Source organism: Phoenix dactylifera, unplaced genomic scaffold (genome assembly GCF_009389715.1).
Source record: "Phoenix dactylifera cultivar Barhee BC4 unplaced genomic scaffold, palm_55x_up_171113_PBpolish2nd_filt_p 000146F, whole genome shotgun sequence".
NCBI classification, from domain to species: domain Eukaryota; kingdom Viridiplantae; phylum Streptophyta; class Magnoliopsida; order Arecales; family Arecaceae; genus Phoenix; species Phoenix dactylifera.
The window spans coordinates 739,735-762,341 of NW_024067700.1; the positions used below are offsets into that span (position 1 = coordinate 739,735).

Consider the following 22,607-nt stretch of genomic DNA (forward strand, 5'->3'; position numbering starts at 1 on the left):
ATGCCGCGCGCACCGCTCAGATTCCCCCCCGGTTTTGTTTTCCACCCAAAACGCGTCTGCATGATTTGAAGATACCCGCCTCATATGCCCAGGCTCCGGATCGAGTCTTTCCGATGTGGGACTATTGGGCCTCATACCCTTCCCACCATCGAACATGAGCCGTCCTTGGCTTTGATGCCAAATGTCACGCCCCCGTCTTCGCGGGGCACGTGCGGCACCTAGTGCCCACGTAGGGGCCACATGAGGGGGGACCGCGAGGTTATCCTGTCAGATACTGTCCGGTTTCGGGGCCCGCACGCACCGCTCAGATCCCTCTCCGGTTTTGTTTTCCACCCAAAATGCGTTTGCAGGATTTGGAGATACCCACCTCATATGCCCAGGCTCCGGACCGAATCTTTCCAATGTGGAACTATTGGGCCTCACAACTACATCTATTGCTCACCATGCCCACAATAGTACTGCAGCCAAAGATTCATATTGCCCACAATTCTCCTCTGCTTCATCACTCACCAGTCGCCCTCTTTTAATAACTGCAATTATTTTTATTAGGATCCCTAAATTGCCTCAAGTCCAAGTCCTTCCTTCACTGTTAACTACAAGTATATTATGCAGTGGACCTACTGAGTGCCTAAGAAAACTTGGATGATGGCATCGGTAACAATTGCAGACATAGTAGAATTGGATGTACCTGGTCTTTTTCTTCAGCTGTCTTCCTCCTCTTATGCACTTGAATAGTATTCCTGTTTTCATTATCCTATAGACTATGAAGTGCAGACAGTAAGACAATCAGAAGATTCCTGTTTCTTGTTTTTTTACTGGATCCATGGCTCATTTAACTTTCAAGGCCAAATTTAGTTTAGTAGCACTCGGCGGATATGTTTATTTAGACTTTCCGCTGAGCTTTAGAAACAGATTGTCATGTAGCATTCTGCCAATTAACTTATATTCATCTGATTTATACTATATAGAAAACCAGCAAAAGGGCCTTGTTCCAGCCATCTATCTTTCAAAATTCCTGAACTTCCATTCCCAATTAACCATAAAATTTCCAACATAATGCCAATGCCAATAAGTTGTAAGAGAATCACAGGATAAATGGCAGCCTTCCCAACTTGCATACCATTTAGTTGTGAGGTTATACAAAGTGCTAATGCTTTGGCTAACCATAAACCTTCAAAAATCGCTGGTTGTTTCAATGTTTTATGCATTTGTTGGCCGTATAAATCTTCAAAATCATGCAGCCAAATATTCAAGGGATTACCAAAGCATATTCAAGGGATTATCAAAGCATAATTCTGAAATCTATTGTCATATATTTTTTATTAAATGATTACCAGAGTATATTCTTCGGATATTTTAAGGGATTACCAAAACATATTTCAAGGGATTATCAAAGCATATTCCCGAAATCTATTGTCATATATTTTCTATTAAATGATTACCAGAGTATATTCTTGGGATATTTGTGGAATCTACTAAAATAACGTTAAAAGTATATATAGACCTTCTCACCATTATAAGTTGAGAGAGAATTTCTTTACCCGTTTTTTTTTTCCTACAGTACTTAACTTACAGAAATCATTAATTTCCAATATCCAGTGTGAATTTCTTTATTCGTCCACACTAAAGAGCCTTTTGATGTCCCGTCCTCTTCTTAAAAAAGAAGAAAAGAAATCACCTAATGTGATTAAGACTTACCTTATCCTGGAATAAGGAAAGTGGCAAGAGCTTTTCAATGATCATTGTTGTCATGAGCCTCTCGGACAAGCTGTTGATAGCTTCTTCAAAAAAAAAAAAAAAGGCATGGTTCTACAGCTGAAAGAATTGATATCTAGCCGACGCTGCCTTACACTCCAGTCTTCAGTGACCATCAGCCTTGTAAATATGCTTCTCTTCCCAGCAACTTCAGCACCAAAGAATCTTTCTAATGCTGACACTTTTAATTCTTCATCACCACCCTTGTGACACCCACCAATATTAAATCACCAATACAACACTTACTTCATTTGTGCTCCAACTCCTACGCCCCATGTTGCATGTATATTAACAGGCCGTCTGCCTGCTTTGCCTATTAAACCAACCCCCCCGCCTAAGTCCCCACTGTAAGAGCTCATGTTGACCAACCAAGATTCTATTTCATTTCCCACTTTCCCTTCATCTCATGCTACAAATCTTTTGATTCTTGTGCCCTAACGTTGTCGTTACTCCTCCACTTTCATTCCTTGCTACTAGTTATTGGAACACAGAGACAGTCAAAAAGACAAAGCTATGTGCATTCGTCGAGCAAAAAATTTTGGTGCTGATCCTCTCATTTATTCCAATAATCACTTTGTCATAATTGTTGTTGAATTATGTTCATGTCAATCTTTTATGATGAACAGAGAATATTATTAGTTCGACTCCTGATCACTGGAATCCATAGGGTCAATAAATGCGCCTTTGAAGGCGTAGTGTAGACTACTTTCATTCCACTTTCATTTATTTATATAGTCCTTATGCGCGTACAGTCCTTTTGCGCTACGCTAGGACGCTTATATCCGTTGCTTGCATTCTTCCTCCCTCTAAGGAGCAGGAAAAGCTTTGTCATGGAAAGGTTTGTACCATAGTTTTCTTCCATCCACACACACAAGGCAAAAGCAGTACCATCAACAACACACAAATGACAGGAACAAACCTATCTCCTGAACATGTTATGATTCAATTGCCAATAGCTGTTAGCTCAGCTGGTGGTTGTTGGCAACCTTCTCTCTAAATGAGAGGTCTCGGGTTTTAATGCTTGAACGTAACTCTTGCTGAAGCAGCAACAAGATCTGTGCAAAAAGCAAGTCTTTCATTCTATATCTAGTAGGAATTTTGGATGAAGCACAGAACAAGAAGTTCAAGGGTAATCTGACAATGAGAAGCTCTCAATCAATTCAATTGCCTTTAGTGAACGATGCTTGATGAGTCTAGGCAGATGCAGATCCACGAGACATGCCATGTTAGATGGAAATCATGCAATTCTTTCATTAAATCCAATCTGACAGAGCTTACAGAATGACCTGATTTTGTTTGGCTGGCCGAGAAGATCAACCCATCAAACACCAACAAACAAACCAACCCCAAAACTTGAGTTTCCAATGGGATTGTAGCAAATTTTACTTGTGGGATTGTGTCTAAAGCATCACTACAAAATATTTTTAAGCAACAGAACAACCCCCACATGGAATGTAGCATAACCAAACCAATCAACAGCCATACACCAGCTCTCTCAATTCATCCTTTCCTCTGCCGACCCTAACTGCTGCTTTTTCTTGAGTTGGGGCCAACATATGCACAAATCAAAAAAAAAAAGACCATTTTATGGAAATTAGTAGTCAATATAATATAAGCTTGACCGGTTACCACCATGGGAAACCCACAAATAATTTTCCTAATTTGGAAAAATAGAAGGAAGCATTTGATGCAAGGAATTGCAATAAATTATGCAGGCAAATTCTAGCCAAAAATCCATATTGAAACATGATTTCAATTTATAACAATAGCAATTGAACAACCATATAAATTAACAATGAAGTTCGAGATAAGTAAAAGCTCCACAGAAAAATGAGAAAAGAAAGAAGAAGAACAGAAAATTGAAGAACAATGACTCTCTCCTTCCTTTAGGTGCATGATGTATGTCTATGATACAGATTCACAGAACCATATAAGCTAGGCCGGCTTGTAAGTCTTCTCCACCATTTTCCTGAACTCTGCATGAAAGAAAGGTTGGAAACATTAGAAAATTGTTTTTGTGACCTTTTGCTTTCTAAGATCACATCCATACACACCTTCTTGATTGACCCAAAGCGCTGCAGCTTGAGCATTGAGAGGAGAATCATTGTTCGGTTCTGAAATCATCGTCACAACATAATTACTAAAATCACATAGCTTTTAAATCCTATGAATAGATGATTAAAGAGAAATTAATTACTTAAGAAATCAAAGTTACCTCCCAAAAGACTTTGAATTGAGAGCAGTATGGTTCTCACATCATATGCAGATGACCATTTATCCTGAAAGCCCCACGAACATCAGACTCGATTTAGTCATTTCTCAGCAGAAATAACAAATGAGTAGATCATTATCTAAGTAAAGAAATATTGATGATAAAAGTGATGAAACATGGCAAGATTCCTATATAGACCTGAAGTATATCCAAGCAGATGGCTCCATTGAGATCAACATTGGGATGGAAGCAGACGTTTTCGAACTTGACCTTTGGAGGCTTGAAAGGGTAATCAGTAGGGAAAGAGAGAGAGAGCTTGTAGATCATTCCCTCATAAACAGTGTCTATGCTCCCAGTGATGGTCCCTTTCCAGCAGAAGATGTTGTCTCCCTCTGGAAAAGCTGATATTCCTGGATCTCCGCACATCTGAAGACCAAGAAGCCATAAAAGGAATCATTGTAAGGCATCAAACATACCAGGTTGCAGAGACTGATAGTAGCACAAAAACAAAAAAAAAAAATCTGAGAAGAGCACTAACTAAAGTATAATTTGGAGGGGGGTGGGATGGGCAAAAGTGATCTTTTTCTTACCATTAGAGCCATCAGTTCTGACTGCAGCCTGTTTGCACAAATCAAACAGAAGAAAAAGTTTTATCAATAGAGAGAACATAACATAACAGGAGGCACTAGATGATATATGAAACTTATTCTCTCAAAAAAGATACATGACAAACTTATTTAAATGAAGCGAAAAAGTAAGACATAACCATCTCAGAAAAGAGAGGAAACAAAATAGTTAACAAACAAAACTGAAGACCAAAATGTTTAAGAAAAATTCAACAGAACTGTAGACTGTTCTGAAGAAGCTTTAGATTAATTAAAATGAAAAAAGTATAAAAGCTCTATCCAGGAAGAACCATATCATAGGTCTAGCAAGAATTAGCCCTTCCATCCACAGCCTAAAGACTAAAATGGTTTGCTTCAGAGAAAGTAAACAATAAAGAATTCCCATCCACAGCCTAAAGCCTAAGGTGGATCTAAGAAAATTCTTTTTCAGTGAATCATCTCATGGAGTTTGGTGAAAAATAAACATACGAGAAGAGATATTGACGCATGGTCGAGCAAAGAAAAAGAATAATCCTAAAAAGATCCAAAATCCATAAACATAAAAAATTAAAAATAAAATCTTCATCCTTTTGTTATGGATTAAGGGGATAAAAAGCCCATACAACAATTAAACCAAAAGAAAACCATAAACAGAAAAGAAATAAAAAAAGGTCCATCAGGAATCCTCTCTTTTTTTTTATGAAAAGTAGGGGGGGAACAAAGAGCTTCCCCCAAGATTTATTACGGAGGATGAATTACAACCATCAGGAATCCACTCAAAAAAAAAAAAAAGGCCCATCAAGAGTTCTAAAAAGAAAAGAAATAGATTATAACTCGGATGGAAAAAGATCAAAAATATATTAGATGGGACAAGAAGAAGAGATGAAGACCTCTTCAAGACGGACTGGCCATCGGGGCCCTTGGCAACATGGAGAGACTGTTTGGTGGCGGTGGTGGCTGATGGAGCCGGGGCCGCCGGAGTGTTGGGGATGTTATCTTGGACATCTTGGTTCTCCCTCGGCATCTTCACTCACCTCCGCTTGTTTCAGAGCTGAGATAGTTCTGATCCACAAGAAGAAGAACCGCCGAGAGTGAGGCTGGATTTTGGTTGGCTTTGCCAAAGAAAGGAAGAAGAAGACGAGACTAATGGAGTTCAATCTCTTCTGCTGTCTCCGGAGGACCACAGAAGAAAGAACCAGAGAGCTAGAGATGAAGAGAAACGGGTGAGCATGGAGAGGAGGGTTCCTCTAAGCGGGATTCTTAAACGCGTCTTTCCGAGAGGAAACAATGAACCTGACGGCCTTTTTCTGGATATTCCCAAAATATCTTTTTGGACCGCTGGTGGCAGGCCTGATTCGTTTTCTTTTTTCAAAATTAATCCACCAACGGCTAGTTTTATGAGCCGGGTTCTAGGAGCGCAAGGTTTGGGCTCTAGATTGAACCACATTACCCGAACTGATTGAACTATTATATTAAGATAATCTTTTTTTATTTTTTCTTTAGTCAAAAGTTTTCATGAAAGGAAAATGCAGTACTCTGTTGTTTCGTTGGACAAATTGGTATTACATGATATAAATGACATGAAAGAAATAAAAAAAAGGAAAACCTCCAACCGGAAGGAAGATCAATAATACACCTTTCAAAGACGTGTGATTAATATTTTCGGGACATTTCTTTGGCTGGAATTACAAGCCCCTTGTCATATTCTTGAACTTTTTCTTTGTCATTCTGGTACAAATTCACTATGGAAAATCTGTTTACAATTGAAATGGAAAACTCTTTCCCATAACGCTAGAGTCTTTTGGATTTACGGATAGCAGAGGGAGATAGAAAAGAGGAGGGGAGTCTTTCTATCCTCTCTCCCATTTCTATTATCAAAAAAATGGTTGGAGAAGTTTTTGAGAATTTATGAGAGTTGTTATAAGTACATCAAGTAGTTATCACTATATAATAACTTGTACATGAACTAGGGCTTGAACCAGATTGTAATACCCTCATAGGCACCCAAACTTTGGTTTCAAATATCTCCTACTCATACAGATGGGCATGACCATGCCTCATTTGCTAGGGCTAGGATGGAGACATCAACTCAAAAAATAGAAGAAAGAAAGTGAACACAGTGTATCTCTATATCTTAGGCTCAATTAGTTACACCGAATCAAGCATCTCTCAATCCCTCAAGAAATCTATGTTCATCGCCTCTTTAACTTCATATGTATCTATATAATTATTTCCAATCTCATAATTATAACATAACACAATGAATACTAGCGTAATTCTAATTTTATCTTCCTTTCACCCTAATGCTACTTGGACTCGAGTTAGCTGTTTTCCTAGTAATATTCCTTTAGGCTGAATTATAAAGATAAGTAACATATTAGAGTAGCTAATATCAACTTTTTCACTTTCTAACAGTCTAAAATCATATATGGTATTGTTGAGATCAAACTCATGATCTTCAGAACTCATACAGTGAGGAAGCAGGGATCCATTCACTCACCCTCTAATTAGTTGGTGAGCACATGCAGTATGAAATACATGCTAAGATGGAGATTCTCTATTTCATAGAGTTATGTCTTTACTTAACCATAGAGTCTTAGTTCAATCGCATCTTAAGTGCCTAACTCAAGTCCTTCATTTGCTCAATCTCAACAATGCCAAATGAAGTTCTCGCACTGGACTTTATATTGGTTTCATAGATGGTAGGGAGATATCCATGTCAACTCTTAATTGTAGAATGAGCCTTATCTTGGACTTCACCAAGGTAATACTTTAAAGATTTGAGCTAAACTCGTTCTCTTAGCACTATAGCTCAACTATGGAGAATCTTTGCTTACTCTATCAACATTGGAGATGATTACTTATATAAATGAACCAATCTTAGCCGATCGACTAATTATACTAGTTGTAATTCATAAATCATTACCATAAACATAAGTACATAAAATGAACAACATGAAAAAAATGACTAAGTAACCTCATCAATCATATATATGGCAAACGAGTTATCCAATAAGGTATGGTTACATAGTGCTCAATTTCATAAATACAATCATATCCTATGCAATCTTAGGGATTTGATATGTGTTACGTATAAGTTCCTAGGATTTGACTTGTTATCCAATAAGGTATGATTACATAGTGCTCAACTTCATAAATACAATCATATCCTATGCAATATTAGGGATTTGATATGCGTTACGTAGAAGTCCCTAGGATCTGACTTGTAAAAATATACGTCAGACTATTTGCTTTTGTGCCATTATGTCTCAGACCAAATGATACCTCACTATTATATGTTTGGTTCTACTATGATATTTGGAGTCTTTGGTGTAAACAATATAGCTATAATATCATAATAGATTATCTCTGTCTGCATCAATGTTGATTTCTAGATGCTGCAAGGACCACATCAAACATAGCTTCTTGTATTGCTAAAGAACATACAATGTACTCAGCCTCCATGATGGATAAGACTGTAAAGAATCACTTCTTTTTACTCCAAAATATAGCACTATTATTGAGCAAGAATGCATACCTATATGTCGATTTGCGCTCATCTAGTTCCCCTCCCAAATTAGCATCACTAAAACCTACTATGTGTTGATAATATAGTATGGAATCTATTATCCCTCTGAGGTACCGAAATATCCTTTTGACTATCTTCCAATGTGCAAGTCCTGGATCAACTTGTAAAAGGCTAGCAAGCCCAACAACATGACATCTATCGGATCATATATACCTTATTACATGAATCAAGCTTCCGACTATGCTAGAATGGTGAACTTTGATATTTTCTTTCTTTTTATTGGAGCCCTAAGACCCATACTAAGGATAAGAATATCATCTTGATCATGCTCCATTGGAGCTTATATATCTACTAGTTATGTCGCTCCTACTCATCCTAGAAGGTTGGCTAGGTGCGCCAAAATCTAGACCACCTATTCATATAAAATGGAGGTCCTTGGTAACTCTACTTCTATTAGAAAAATCATCCTATAAAAAGGTGGCATCTGGTGACTCAATTTCTATCACCCTTCCGTCAATTTATTCTCCAATGAACACATAGCCCTTAGAATGTTATGGCTATCTTATAAGGATATATTTTTCTCTTTAAGGCCTAACTTTCTATATCTATAAGAAGAATTGTAAATATGTGCTACTGAATCCCATGGTTGCAAATTACTCAGACCGGCCTTTTTGTCGATCCAAAGTTAATATGGAATGGAAGGGATAGATTTATGGGGCATATGGTTAAGGATGTAGGCTATAGTTAATAATATATCTCCTTAATATGAGATAGGTAGATAAGCCTGCACCATCATTGATCTAACCATATCTAGAAGGATCCTATTCTTTCTCGTCGCAACAGCATTTTGTTATGAAGTTCAAGGAATATTTACCTATCTAGTTATCCATTTTTCATCACACAATTTCTTGAAATTCTTAAATAGATACTCGTGGCTACAATTAGTTCTAAGAACATTAATGCTCTTGTCTAATGGATTCTCAACCAACCTTGAATAATGTCTAAGGTGATAACCCGGTATGGCTTGGGAATCATCGATGGGGCTTTTTAGAGTGGTCGGACATGCTCCTTTATGTGGAGAGAGATCTATACGTATATTCCCACTATCCGAGCGAACACTAGATGACTGATTAGTAATGGGTGCAGTGTGGATATTATGTAGGATCCTTGGGTGGATACCCTCTCGGTGGGGCTTTGGCTGACCATGGTTAGAGGCTATGGGTGGCTTGCGGGTTAGTGATCTCCTCCAGCCTGACGAGGCAGGGTAGGACTCTAGCCGGATTGGTCATCTTTTTGGAGAGCACCTTGTAGAGAGGGTGCACTCGTTGGCCATTGCTAAGTGCGCTAGCCCGAATGTGAGGATTTGAAGTACCACCTATAGCCCAAAAGTTAAAGCGAGGGATATCTATGACCTTCTCTAAAGTGAGCTGAGTCAGAGATAGGATTGCGCCTAGATTTGGAGGTTTGACCTTCACCCAAGAGTTGTCTTGTTCCTTTGAAATATGACTTGGGGTCATCTACCAACGAGGGTTGTCCTGAGCAGGTGTGGGCTAAGCATCCTGCCGATCTGCACTGGGTGCGAGATGGAGGAGACTGTGGATCACGTTCTGTTCTAGTGTGATCATGTCGTGTGGGTGTGGAAGCTTACCGATATCCTACCGAATGCCCTGGTCTAGGCTGACTCCTTCACCTAGGTGCTTAGGAGGTGAGTCGGCTCTCTTGAGACTCGGTATGTAGCTATCAAGACAACTTATATTGCCTACCTTATTTGGATGGGTAGGAACACCTAGATTTTTGGGGAGAGTAGTCCCACACTGAGGCTCGTCATGGAGAGGGCCCATGTGCAGGCTGCAAAGATCACCCATTCAGGTTCATTGAGCGGGCTGCTGATAACTCGAGGCATCTAGGACTCTACCTCTACTCTTGTAACATCTTGGACGGTGTATATCACTTGGGAGCCCCCACCTCGAGCTTCTTCAAGCTCAACTTTGATGGATGTGCTTTTGATCGTGGCAAGAGGGGGTGCAGATTTTGTGATCAAAGGCCCAGATTCTAGAGCAGTGGCTGCTGGAGGGAGCCTTATCTTCGATATCTCGGTCCCTAGGATGGAGCTGAGGGCAGCTTGGGCTGGTTTATGTCATGCTAGGCGTTTGCTGCGGGCGAATGGCATCCTTCTCAAAGGTGACTTGGCTACAGCGATCGGCTGAATCTAGGGGCACACTTATGAGGTTGGAGGTTGTCACCACCTGCTTCGAGACATCTGGGGCATGGCTAGTGGTGGCATAACCTTTTGGGCAAAGCACATAATAGGGAGGCTAATGGAGTTGCAGCTAGGTGGCTTCTTTTGTGGTTAATCATACCGGAGGCTCCGTGGAATGGAGAGGTGGAGCTGCTTAGGGCGCTCCATGATTTGTTATATTTTGACTATTTTGGTTGTATTCATACTAAACTTGTATTAGTCCTTCGGTGTAGCAAAAAGAAAAAAGAAAATAAATAACGTCTAAGGCAATCCAATGCTTCTAACTTATGGGAGATCAAATAGACATAACCATAGCATGTGATGTCATCTATATAAATGATGAAATATAAGGCACCATATCCTGCCTTCATATTCATTAGGCCACAAATGCCAGAATGAACAAGCTTCATGGGTGTATAGCTCCTTTTGCTTTACCACATGGTTTTCCGATTGTCTTTCCAGCCAAATAGTGTTCTTAAATGGGCAAATCAACTTTTTGCGCTTGGCCCAAGGAGGCCTTTCTAGCAAGTGTATATTTTATCTTACCCTATGTGCCCAATTGAGGACGCCATTTAATAGAATCATGGCAAGCATAATTAGTAGAAGATCTTCTGTTGTTCCAGTCCAATGTCATTTCCTTTTTTTTTTTGCTAAAAAATGTTGTTTCCTTTTGATAGTTCATTTATGCTCAAGGGCATACATGTGTTTTCTCATTACATTTTGATATACATAAAATGCAAACTAGCAGTCCAAATTGGTGTTACATTTTGTTATGTCGATATCTTTGATCCAGGACATTACTTAAAAGTTGGAGTGCACATACTGAGGTAATATTAATAGATAAATTGGTCTTTAAGGTAGCAAAAGAAAACCCAAATGATCTGTACAGATCAGAGCTTGAAAAAGGTTTTCTTTTTGAGGGCACGCAATCAATATAAAAATATAGTTGTTGTCTTTAATACATTCTTGCTTATCTTCCTCGGTCAGCTTCAAAGGAAAAAATCTCCCCTTTCTGAAAGAATCTCCAAGCCGAGTATGGTTGCCAAAAGTCAGATTTAAGATGCCTTGCTAGTCGAAGAGGCCGTTGATGTCAACCTCACGATGGAACGGAGTGCTCCCCGAGGTAGCATATATGTTTTCATTATGAGAGATGACAAACTCCTTAAAATCTTCAAGAAAAGTTATGTGTATGCAAGGAAGCAGGGATTATCTGTGAGGCGTCCGGGGGATGGAAGATGTCGCTGTTGGTGGATTGCTTTATAGCATCTTTTGTCCGAGCAAGCATGCTGAGAATGGGGTCAGGAGCCTCAATTATGGTAGATTTGTGATTGGCTCTGAGCTTGTTCAAAGACTGAGGAAGCTTATACCTACAAAGAAAAGAGTGACATTGCTTAGGCCCGCTGCTGTGAGGACTCATATAGGTGTGTGTTTAGTTCCACATCGGTTAGTCGCTGGGTAGATCTTGGATACTTATACAGTATCAAAAAACCAAATAATATCTTTCGACTAGCCATTTTGGGTATGGTCTTGGGTTATTATAGTTGTACTGAGGTGGTTTTCACTGCAACTTCAACCTGTAGTCATAAGTAGTAATTCTTGTTTTCTTTTTTATTTAATAAATTTCTAGCAGGGGATTATTTCCCCTACTGTTTCCCTCAAAGAATAAAAGGAAAAAGGACTGGGTACAGGCAGTACCAGTGCACAAGATGATATACTATGTTATAATACTAGCCAAGGATGTAAAAGAAAACCCAAATAGAATCAGACATTTCCCTTTAAAAAAATATTTTTAAAATCTTCCTTTTGATTTAACACTTAAAAAACAAGATAATTTTGACGGACTAGGACTTCCAAATAGTCTTGAGAGAACCAGCAATTTGGACTATTTAATTCACAAGTAAATACAAAAATAATTATATAGATATAAATAATATGATAATTATAATATAATATCAAATGAATATAAGATAAGCCAAAAATATAAATATTAAATGTTAAGTATTAATTAAATAAATATACACACAAGATGTAGCTAATAGTTTTAGTAAAAAGAATTCTTGGAATGAGTTGGGTCATGAATCCCTCTAAAATTTAGTTATTGACCTAGATCGATGAGTTTTTACTTAGATCATTCACATGAATTAAGTGATTCATAAGCAATCCAATAAGGAATCTCATCAATCTAATCCGAAATATGTGACTCTTGAGTTAGAGTGCCAAGTTTTAAAACAATGCTTGGATTTCTCCATGCCGTCTCTAATTTAAGACCTTCCATCTATATATATCTTGAGGATTTGTGTGTAGACAGAGAGAGAGAGTAGGTTGGAATGCTTCCAAGAGCATTTGACTCTAAATATTTTCTCATGAAAATCAGTGAAACGCCTCTCAAAATAAAGGTCAATAATATTGATAATTATCAAAAATATATAAAATATTAGAAAATTATTTTTTTTGATTTGGAAGTCTTTTGCCGATGTATAAGCTAGTAAAAAAACAAACAATAGTAGTATAACTAGCAAACAAAAATATAACATAAATCACATAATATGCAATTCAAAATTGTTGATCCCGATCTCATAACTTTAAAATATATACAGATAAAATTTTAACTAAATTAGACATTTATAAACTATTGATCAAACTACCGTATAGTTTCATACCATCGAAATGGTTAATTTTATTCTCATTTAATGCATGGGTAAAAGACCTCAAAGCCACTAGGGAAGCCCTAATTCAACAACCAACATGAATAAGATATGCCATAAACCGCAAAGAGTTTTCTGTTCCTAACCTACCTTCTTTTTTTATTATTTTGCCTTGCAGCATGTCAAAGGACTCCGCTTAATTTACATATCTGATACCTGAGAAGTTTGCCGCATCGCTTTATCGCAAGAGAAAGTTTCTAACATTTGTTAAGGGATCAAATCTGCCCTATATGCTTAGGTTTGTGGTTCAAAGTAGGCTGAAATCAGGTCAGACAAGGGGTTGGAAATTGTACTTACGGGCTCATCAATGTACTTGAATAACAGAGCCTTTGGTTGGCAAACTTTTGCATGAATTATTTAATTATAATAGTTACAAAGCACATGCTTATGAATGTATCCTCACTTCTTTAAAAAAAAAAAATAAAGTAACGATGATTCATGAAGTAAAAGCTCCAACAAAAGTATACCAAACAAAAGAATATTATTTTTTTAAATAAATACTCAAATAAAACTCAATCCAACTGAAGTACAAACCTGGCCACAGAAACCCACAGCCAGAATTCTCCCCTCAAAACACAACTTTGATTTGTTTCAGTTGTGAGTCTATTTCTAGAAAAGGGATACTTTTAAGTTTGCTCGACTTAATACCCCTACAAGGAATATGGGTTAGGCTCTGATTGGGCCGGGCCAAATTATAGACTTCAGAGTTGGTTGTCCGTAATTTGGGGACGAGGATAGGTAATCGGTGCAAAAAAGGAACAAGAAGTTCTGAAAAACAGTGCAAGCAACACTTAAACCAAAACATGAGACATCAGATTTGATACAGTAATTTGGAGCAACAAGTTTCATAGTAACTATGGCTTGGAGAGGCGAGGATCGATCAATCCTCGATCAATGATGACCGATGACTCTTGATATTCTTTCAAAGAAGACGCGGCACATGGTCATGCTGAAAATCATATCTTCCTTCATCCAGTCTAGAGCTACCCTCTCTAGAGTCCCCAGTGAAGAAACATGGTACATCAGCTCACCTTCTCGATCTTCATGTCTTATCCATGTTAGGCTGAAAGTATAGCCTGCAAGTAAATCATTCCAGTAAATAAAATTAGCAAAGTCTTAACAAAATTTAAGAACATAATAAAGTCTAAAATTTAAAAACGAAATCAAATAAAACGGCTGCCCTCTAAGTCTAGGCCCTTTTTTTCTAATTAATTAAAATATGAAAACTAATGTACGTAAAAAAAAATCATTAAAAAAATCGAGATCATGATTCTAGCTCCTTCCTGATGGTATCAGAATCCTCTCTGTTTACTTTCAGTTCATTTTGGCAACAAAATAATAAGCATGGTAGATGAGCGTATCAACAAATGCAACAGAATTTGCTAAACTTATGCTGCACATTCGAGTCCTAAGCCATGATTCTCAAGGCAAGCTTCAGTATGTCTTGTAGGCTACTTCTGCAACATAAAAGCCTCGATGCAAATGAATTCTCCATTTAGCAGCTGCTGCTTAACCTTTTCCTCAGACTAAAGCTTCTCTACCTCTCAATCCACCAGGATAATGGTTGATAAAATAATAAATTGGCTGTGCAACATCTGGTTCGACATAGATATGAAAAGGAAAATAGGCCAATAGGGAGAGACAAAGATATGTAATTCTTATAGGTCAGTTTTACAGGCAAAAATTGATAGTGAGCTTGCACATGCCAAAATGAGTTACTATCTACATAGAAGCCTCTTGAATGAATAATACATCAACCCAAGCTAGCTTGGTTAATTATGACTTCTAATGCCACCATAATTCACAGTCCAATAGGATTGGAGGATAACAAATGTAAGTCCTCAAACAGTACTGAATAATGTCACACGAAGAAAAAAGCATATGATAGTAACATCAATGAATATTGCCTTACTCGAAAAAGTCCATGATAACAAAGGTAAGCCCTCACACAGTATTACAAAGAAGCTGAACAGCTCAGATGAAATCACAACCCAAACATTCAGTTAATCCCCCCCAATGAAGCTATATAAGGACAAAAGCCCGTGCCATTTCGGACAAAAGCTAGGGCATGCCATTTCTGCCTCCAACAGTGATCATGAATGTGGATTTTGCCACAAGATTTGAGAACTTGGTTTCAATCCAAGCCAGAGCTGAGATGTCTTCCACTTCTGTTTTGGTTTTTCCTTTCTAAAACTAATAAATGTATGTAGGTATGTGTATGAAATTTAGGTTACCCAGAAAAAGAAACCAAAAGGCTAAGCAAGAAAAGGTAAATTAGTAAAATTTGGATGACAAATTAGACAACATTTTAAAGATATGTTGTTCAGACAGAGTTTCAGTGGTTTTAATCTGAAATTGAGAAATGCCAAACAGAAATAGAAAGTCTAGAAAATACTTTAAAGTTCAAAACAATTGCAAGAATCATATTAGATTAATACATATTAGTTTCTTAATAACAAATACTATAGTTAATATGTCCCCGTAATATGCCTGGTATTATTTCAAGTGACGGTTATGAATACCAGTCAAACGGAATGACCATAATATAATACAAGCCTCGAAGGTGTTAAGTACCATACATCAACTCACTGAATCACTAAGATATAGATAATGAACAGTATTGCAGCAAAAATCGCTTCATCGCTAGTAGGCAAAGCTTGTTTATTATCAAAAACAAATGGTCATCTTCAAACCAAACCCTAGTTTGCATATTGTTTTCAAAACTAGAAACGACTTCAAATTGTTTCCAGAATTTTGGGATTTCATGAGGCAATAAGACCTTGTTTTTATACATCTTGAATCATAAGAAATTCATATTTCAATTTTCATACTAAACAAATAAAAAAATAACAATTAAACTTTGATTTTATATTTTCTGAACAAAAGTTTATTCTCAAGATCGGGAACCAATGAAATTTAAGACAGCTAGACAAACTTAACTCCTGAAGAAATGAAATGGTTGTAAGCTTCTCTTTTCTTATCAATATCATAGAACCCAAAACCCAAATACTTCAATATCCTCTCAGAACTCATAAGACCTGTTGGGGGAAAAACGGATTGCCCCAAAATGCATGAACGCATCACCGGCACGTGACCAAGGCGCCCGACCTGGAGGCGTCCGAAGGTGCCCGACCTCGAAAGCCCGACCTCACTATCCACCCGCTGCGGTCACATCCTTCTGCAGCTCGCCCGGAGACCGTGCCCTGCTACCGCTGTCAACAGTTAATGCGCATGGCCTCAGCAGATCTCCGGCTCACTCAACATTAATGTGCATGGCCTCCACGGATCTCCGGCTCACTCGACAGTTAATGTGCATACTACCACGGATCTCAGGCCCTCCATGGTGAACAGTTGACCCACTCAGCTACGTCCGATCAGCCACGACGACTCACTGGCTCCGGCCTGATCTTCCACGCAATGCATTAATTCACACGATCGTGCATTAATTCATACGATCGTGCTCAATCATAACGGTAGCTCGTTCGCCCCGTCACATCACAGGTAACCAGGAAAACCCCTCCCTCTTAAAGCGGGGCTGGACTCTAAAAACTAGAGAGGATAATCTCTCTCTCCTTACACATTAGCCCCCTCTGACTTATGCATCGGAGGGCCGGCACCGGAAACCCTAGCTACCGGCTTTTTGCAGGTCCCCCGGAGGACGCCGCCCGCCGACGGACTGCCACCCGCCATCTCTTGCCGAAGCTCCCTCCTCAGCCGGTGGTCGCCCCCGGGTCCAATATCCAGCAACAAGACCAATGAGTTTAATTATGCAAAAATGTTTCCCAAAGGTCTCCTCTATCACCCACAAGGAAATCTCCCCAATCTGATTTTTAAAACATAAAAGACTTGCATATGTCAATGTTGGCCTAAGTTGATTGAAACCAGCCAAAACTAGACCAGAATCCCAAGATTAGGTATGGTTTCACTCAGTTTTACTTAGAACCAATCAGTTTTAGATGAAACCCTAACTCGCATTTACTAAATATATGTTTCTCTTGCATCTTGCAAAACACCAAGGAATTTGGTTACAGAATGAATGGGCGGATATCCCTTAAATGAGGGGATATCCTTACCAAACACCAAAAAGAGTCATGAAATGGGGGCATATACAGTCAGGGTATATAAGTGGTCTTGTACAGTATGTCTATTCGCTAAAATGGTGGAATAGGCCTACCACAAAATAGGATTGCCTCTATTCCTTTCAATTACTATTTTATGCTCATCCACTATAAAAACTAAAAAAAATGATGGCAATTGATCTTTGCAATAAAAATTCTAACTATCATAAAGTTCAATGTGTATTGAATACATCTTATTTCATCCACTTATTCCCTATACTTATTCCATAAACCAAATGCCTAAAACACCTATTCTATGGAATAAGCTAATCCTTCAACACTACAAGGAATATCCCTTCCAAAATCTATTTCACAACCAAACACCCTCTGAGGGAACAACATCCGTAATTGCTGATTAAGACAACCCTAATATCCAAAACAAGTGACCAAATTTATGAGATCCTTTTGTCTCTCCAAGGAATCTTCTCAAAGTCACTCATCACCATTAGATATTTAAACAGGTTGTTTCAGGTTGCTCAGCATGATACGTACATTATCTATTTTGATGTTTAATTCTTGAATTCAACCAGCTAGATCAGATATAGTAAGGTATAAACCATAACAATTGAATGAAGGCAAAAGTCGCTTTTGTCCATTTCAATATAGGGCATTTCCAGTTAGTAGGAGAAGCTCAGAAGTGCAAGAGTCCACTTCCCTCAGCTGACTGGGCAAGGATTCTTTGGCCCAACCCCAGCTAAAGTCAGTTTAACAACTTTTTTGGAAGTCAAGACTTGAGGTTCATTTTCAGGCTCCCATTACCATGAACCAAACATGTGGAAGTGGCAACTTCAGCTGAAACCAAGTACAGTGCAAATTAAATGAAACCTTGTGATACATTAGAAGGGAGGAAAAACAAGGTGGGCCCTGCCATATTAGAGGGAGGTAGCAAAATCTCCTGATAGGATGCAAAGTTTGAGTCGACATTGTGATCAAAAATTTGAGATTTTTCAGCATGGATGCATATTATCACATAGAAAAGAGAATGGATGACTGAATTTTTCATAAAAGAGGAGATTTTTTGTACAGAATATTGTTGTTAGACTCACTTAAGTATACTTTGCATCTTCATGTATATTCTTCAAGATATTTCCTCATCTCATGACAAACACGGACATACATATAATGCGCACAACAGATAATACTTTGCATGTTTACACTTCCCAAGATAAATTATGGTGTCCTACAGGTGGGTGAAGGGAACGGACAGTTGTTATCACAATTTGAGATATATTAAACATGACAAGGGTTAAACATGGAGTTCAAGTACGGAGAACTACTTTTTGATGGAGATATATTAAACACGAAAGGATGTGTAGTTAAGTAAGTTGAGGATGGTTTTGTAGATTGAAGATACATGAACATACACCTTTGCAACATAAGCTAGAACAGATGTAATGGAGTAAAGAAATCACATTTGATTAGCATATAATACCCTGGAAGAATGGATGAACTAAAAACAACAGCTATGAACTAGCAAAATCAAATATTATATAGATTAAGCAGTCTACTTATTTGCAGAGACCAAAAGAACTTCTTACTGTTCTCAGTATCAGACAATTATTATTCATTTGGAGAACTGAAAGACATAACATTTCAATTTTGACTACCCATGAAGAGGTTTATGCCAACTAGAAAATTAGTAAAGAGTTCAGAACACAAAGCTACCAGCACCTTTCCTTGTTGCATCTCATAAATATCTCCGTACTTAAGTACATAAAGAGATACAAAAATATATAATGCAGTAATAGTGGAAACACAAATACAAGCATGCATGCATAAAAACATTGTGTTTGTGGAACACATTCATGCAGCATAATGCCCTAATTATGTTTTGCATATGTGCAGTTCTCAAGATATTGTTATGCTACAGCATAATCTAACATAAGATAGACTTGGGGTGGAGCATTGAATGAAGAGAATACTTTCTAATGGAGAAATATCAATGTGAAGGATAGGCAGTCACATAAATTGAGGTGTTATTTTAGAACAGATAGATAAGGATCCATGTTGGTGCCTCTCCCCTTGGTGCTTGAGCTCGGGAAAGGTTCCAGGTTCAATACCAGAAGGTGGCACTTCCACCATTATCATCCAGAGAGAGAGAGAAAGAGAGAACACTTGTCAAAAAAAACATTTGTACTAATTCTTCTATGCAGCATAAGTTAGTACAGATAGGCAAAATTAAAAAGAAAGCATGAATGGAAGTGTGTGGTGCACAAGAATAACAGATGAATTGAAAAATCACTATACAATGGTAAATGATGAATTGAAAAATTAATGTTTCGTCCCTTACAGGCAGTTAAAAAATTGATTATACGACTCAATATAAACAATTACCACTTGTTTGATGAACAACTGAGAAACTTAGCGCTTCATTTTGACTGTCTATGGAAAATTTCATGCCAGCCAAGAACTCAAGAAGAGTTTGAAAGACACAATCATTTTGACCTTTTCCTGCAGCATCCCCTAAATATAACAGAATACAAAAGTTAATATTTTGCAGAAAGGCCATCCAAAACTATTACAAGACCCAGTAAATTGTATGCACCTGAACTGGACAAGTTTCTTCTACAGCAGTCTGGCTGAAAACTTCCATTCCCAGGGTCAAAATCAAAACAAAAATAACAACAATATTGATGATTTTTAAACATGTCTGCAGTATATTTCAAAAGTATGACCAGATAATGTGCTGTTTCATGAATACTGTTCACTTACCACAATCCGCTCCTCTTGATGGCCACCATAAGGAATAATAGCTGCCTCTTCATGTTGGATCTCACTTTCCTTTGTGCATGAGTTTGGTGTTTTCTTTGTTGGAGTTTTGGATTTCTCTCTTGATTGGACCATAGGAACTGTATTAAGAGACCTCAGCAGTGCAATGTCGTTAACATCATTCTTCTGTGACAAAAGATTCTGAAGCCTCCCAACTTCATTAGAGAGTTCTTTTGCTGTCAACAAAATTAAACAGTTAAATAGCCATGCATGGAAATAACGTTCTACGAACAAGACATAAGCAGATCCTGGGCTGTAACTATATTTAACTAGAAGCCATAAGTAAAGAAAACATCTAGATGAGTTTTGATGAAGAATCTCTTTTTTGCATTTCATTTCACTAGAAACCTGCACCACTGCTATAAAAATGGCAACAAAACAATGTTCACTGACCTTCTAAGCACATCAACACTAATTCAACTACAACGTAAAATGAAAGCAAGAATCAAAGACAAAAAAAAGGCACTTATTCCTCACTCTTGTGGCTCTCTTCAAGAAGAAGCTTTTCACATTCAGCATATTGCTCCTGCATAGAAGATCTGCAACACCGCACACAAACTGTAGCATTTCAAGAACACATACACAATAGAAAGTCAAAACTAAGCAAAACATATGGAAGCTGTCGATCTATTAATTCTTACATCTCTGCACGCAGTCGGTCATTTTCGTTCTTCAACTCTTCTATCAAATCCTCCGTAGCTGCAATAGATCTCAAAATCAGGCATTGAACTGCTATATTGTCTTACCAAATTGCTACTTCGAAACAAAATACATAGTAAGGAAAACAAAAGGACAGAACCTTTTTACAAACCACAAAAATCTTCAATAAAGATGAAAACTTTCAGTAAGGTCTATATCAAAATCAGGGAAATTGCGTGCTTAGGGAGGGAGAAATACCTGATTGAAAATTCCTTATATCAGAATCTCTTTTTTGGCCCCACTCCTCATCCAGTAACTTTCTTTTCTGAAAACACCGAACTCAAATAATAAACAGAACAAGCAAATCACAATAATCTTCAGCAACGCAACAATGGGATCGGAGATGAACAGGCGACATACCTTCAAATTCTTGTACTTTTCGTATATCTCGGAGTTGAGCCGCTCCATCCGCACCAGAAATCAAAGATTAGAGACAATCCAGTTCCCTGCGAGCTAGATCGTCCACTGAGGGAAGCAATAAAACGTAATTAGGCTAAATAGAGAATGAGGGAATGAAGTAAAACGTCTTAGATTAGAAAATTAGGGCCAAATTTGTTATCAAATCCGAATACTGAGCTACTGAGCCTTGTTTGAGGAAAACCCTAGAGCTTACGAAGCATCGATGCGAGGAGAATGTAAGCGGACGATATTAGATTCCGGAAAAATGGAATGGTTAGATGAAGTAAAGGGGTGAGAGAGAGAAGACGATACCGAGGGATAGAGAAAGGAGTGAGAGAGTGGCGGGAATACGGAATTTGAAAAGGAGGAAGGAGAAATTTGAAGAGGCGAATGGAAGGGGAGAAGCGATCGAGACGGGCAGAACGACGGGCGGAGGAAGTCAATAGTGCTCGTTCTCTCCTCCGTTCATCTTATTGCACAAATCTTGAAGTGGCTCAAGGAATTGGGCACGAGGGATGGCCATGCGTCACCATTTAACCCGTTTGATTGAATTTTTTTTGGATCCATTATAAATCAAACTGGATTACTTGTTTAATAAAATAGTTAAATTCTCATATAAAATTTTGATCTATTTAATGAAGAGGTTAGAATCAAATTAACAGATTTTTTGTCTATCATTTATTTGACCGGATACATATCTTATCTGATTCAACCTAATTGCCACTAACCTTACCGGTGCCATATATAATCTATCTATTGCATGAAAAACTGCACTTGATTTTTACCTCAGTTATGGTACAAGAAGATTGATGCAAGTTATGTGGATTTGGTAGTTGTTTTCGCTCTTAGAGTTCCAGCATCACGACACTTTGTAGTAAGCCAGAATGTTTTAAGAGCACATTTGAGAACGATTCTTCCTTCCTAGTAGCAAGATTAACATTGAAATAATACAAATTATGATTTTGACAAAGAGAAGAAGTAAAAAAAAGTTCTAACTAAGTTCAGACAATAAATTATTGTAGCTCGAGTATAATGCTTCCAGGAGATCTTCATGATGCTCAGTCATAATCCCTTTATTATTTCTAAGAAGTAAGAATCTTGTGCCTTCATGCTTTCTAATTTTTAATTTTAAAACCTTCGAAGATGACCTTTATTGCAAGAAGACCATCAATTTTTGTAAGAAAGAAAAATGCTAAAAATATTTTTTGAATTCTTTTTTTAAAAAATAATGATCTCTTTCTCCATATCTTCAAATTTTTTCTTATAAAGTTAATGCCAGTGATAATTGTTATTGATTTTGTTAGCATAATAGATTTTTTGCTACCCTTCTTTGTAAGGAATTTAAAATGCTTGCTATATTTTCTCTCCATCCATCATCCAACACAAGAAATAACCTTTTTAAATAGAGTGATAAATATAGTTTTGAGATCCAAATTGCTTCTCACTTTCCTTTAGATCTCCCCCCACCCTCCCAAAAAAAAACTCCTATAGTGGTTCTTTAAAAAAAAAATAATAATCCCCCCCCAATTAAACAGGTCGAACTCGAGTTTATATCAGCCCAACCAAAGCCCACCTGA

At 37.8% G+C, this 22,607-nt stretch overlaps 2 protein-coding genes across 3 annotated transcripts; both read right to left on the bottom strand.

Moving 5' to 3' along the window:
• Nucleotides 1-3,442: 3,442 nt before the first annotated feature.
• Nucleotides 3,443-5,864, bottom strand: LOC103705660 (ubiquitin-conjugating enzyme E2 19-like). Its single transcript, XM_008789470.4, has 6 exons — nt 5,463-5,864; nt 4,558-4,585; nt 4,166-4,393; nt 3,971-4,034; nt 3,810-3,869; nt 3,443-3,731 (listed from the first exon to the last, which is right to left on the bottom strand). The coding sequence occupies exons 1-6, from the start codon at nt 5,594-5,596 to the stop codon at nt 3,691-3,693; spliced, it is 555 nt and encodes a 184-aa protein (XP_008787692.2). The 5' UTR covers nt 5,597-5,864; the 3' UTR covers nt 3,443-3,690.
• A 7,645-nt stretch (nt 5,865-13,509) lies between these two features.
• Nucleotides 13,510-21,480, bottom strand: LOC103705602. 2 transcript variants are annotated; one of them, XM_008789378.3, is made up of 9 exons: nt 21,343-21,480; nt 20,992-21,096; nt 20,830-20,896; nt 20,574-20,631; nt 20,410-20,471; nt 19,876-20,108; nt 19,709-19,742; nt 19,498-19,626; nt 13,510-14,121 (listed from the first exon to the last, which is right to left on the bottom strand). In XM_008789378.3, the coding sequence occupies exons 2-9, from the start codon at nt 21,037-21,039 to the stop codon at nt 13,937-13,939; spliced, it is 816 nt and encodes a 271-aa protein (XP_008787600.2). In that variant the 5' UTR covers nt 21,040-21,096; nt 21,343-21,480; the 3' UTR covers nt 13,510-13,936. The 2 variants fall into 2 exon arrangements, with proteins under 2 accessions (XP_008787600.2, XP_008787601.2); XM_008789379.4 differs by having other exon boundaries at nt 21,245-21,473.
• Between the last annotated feature and the right edge of the window lie 1,127 nt (nt 21,481-22,607).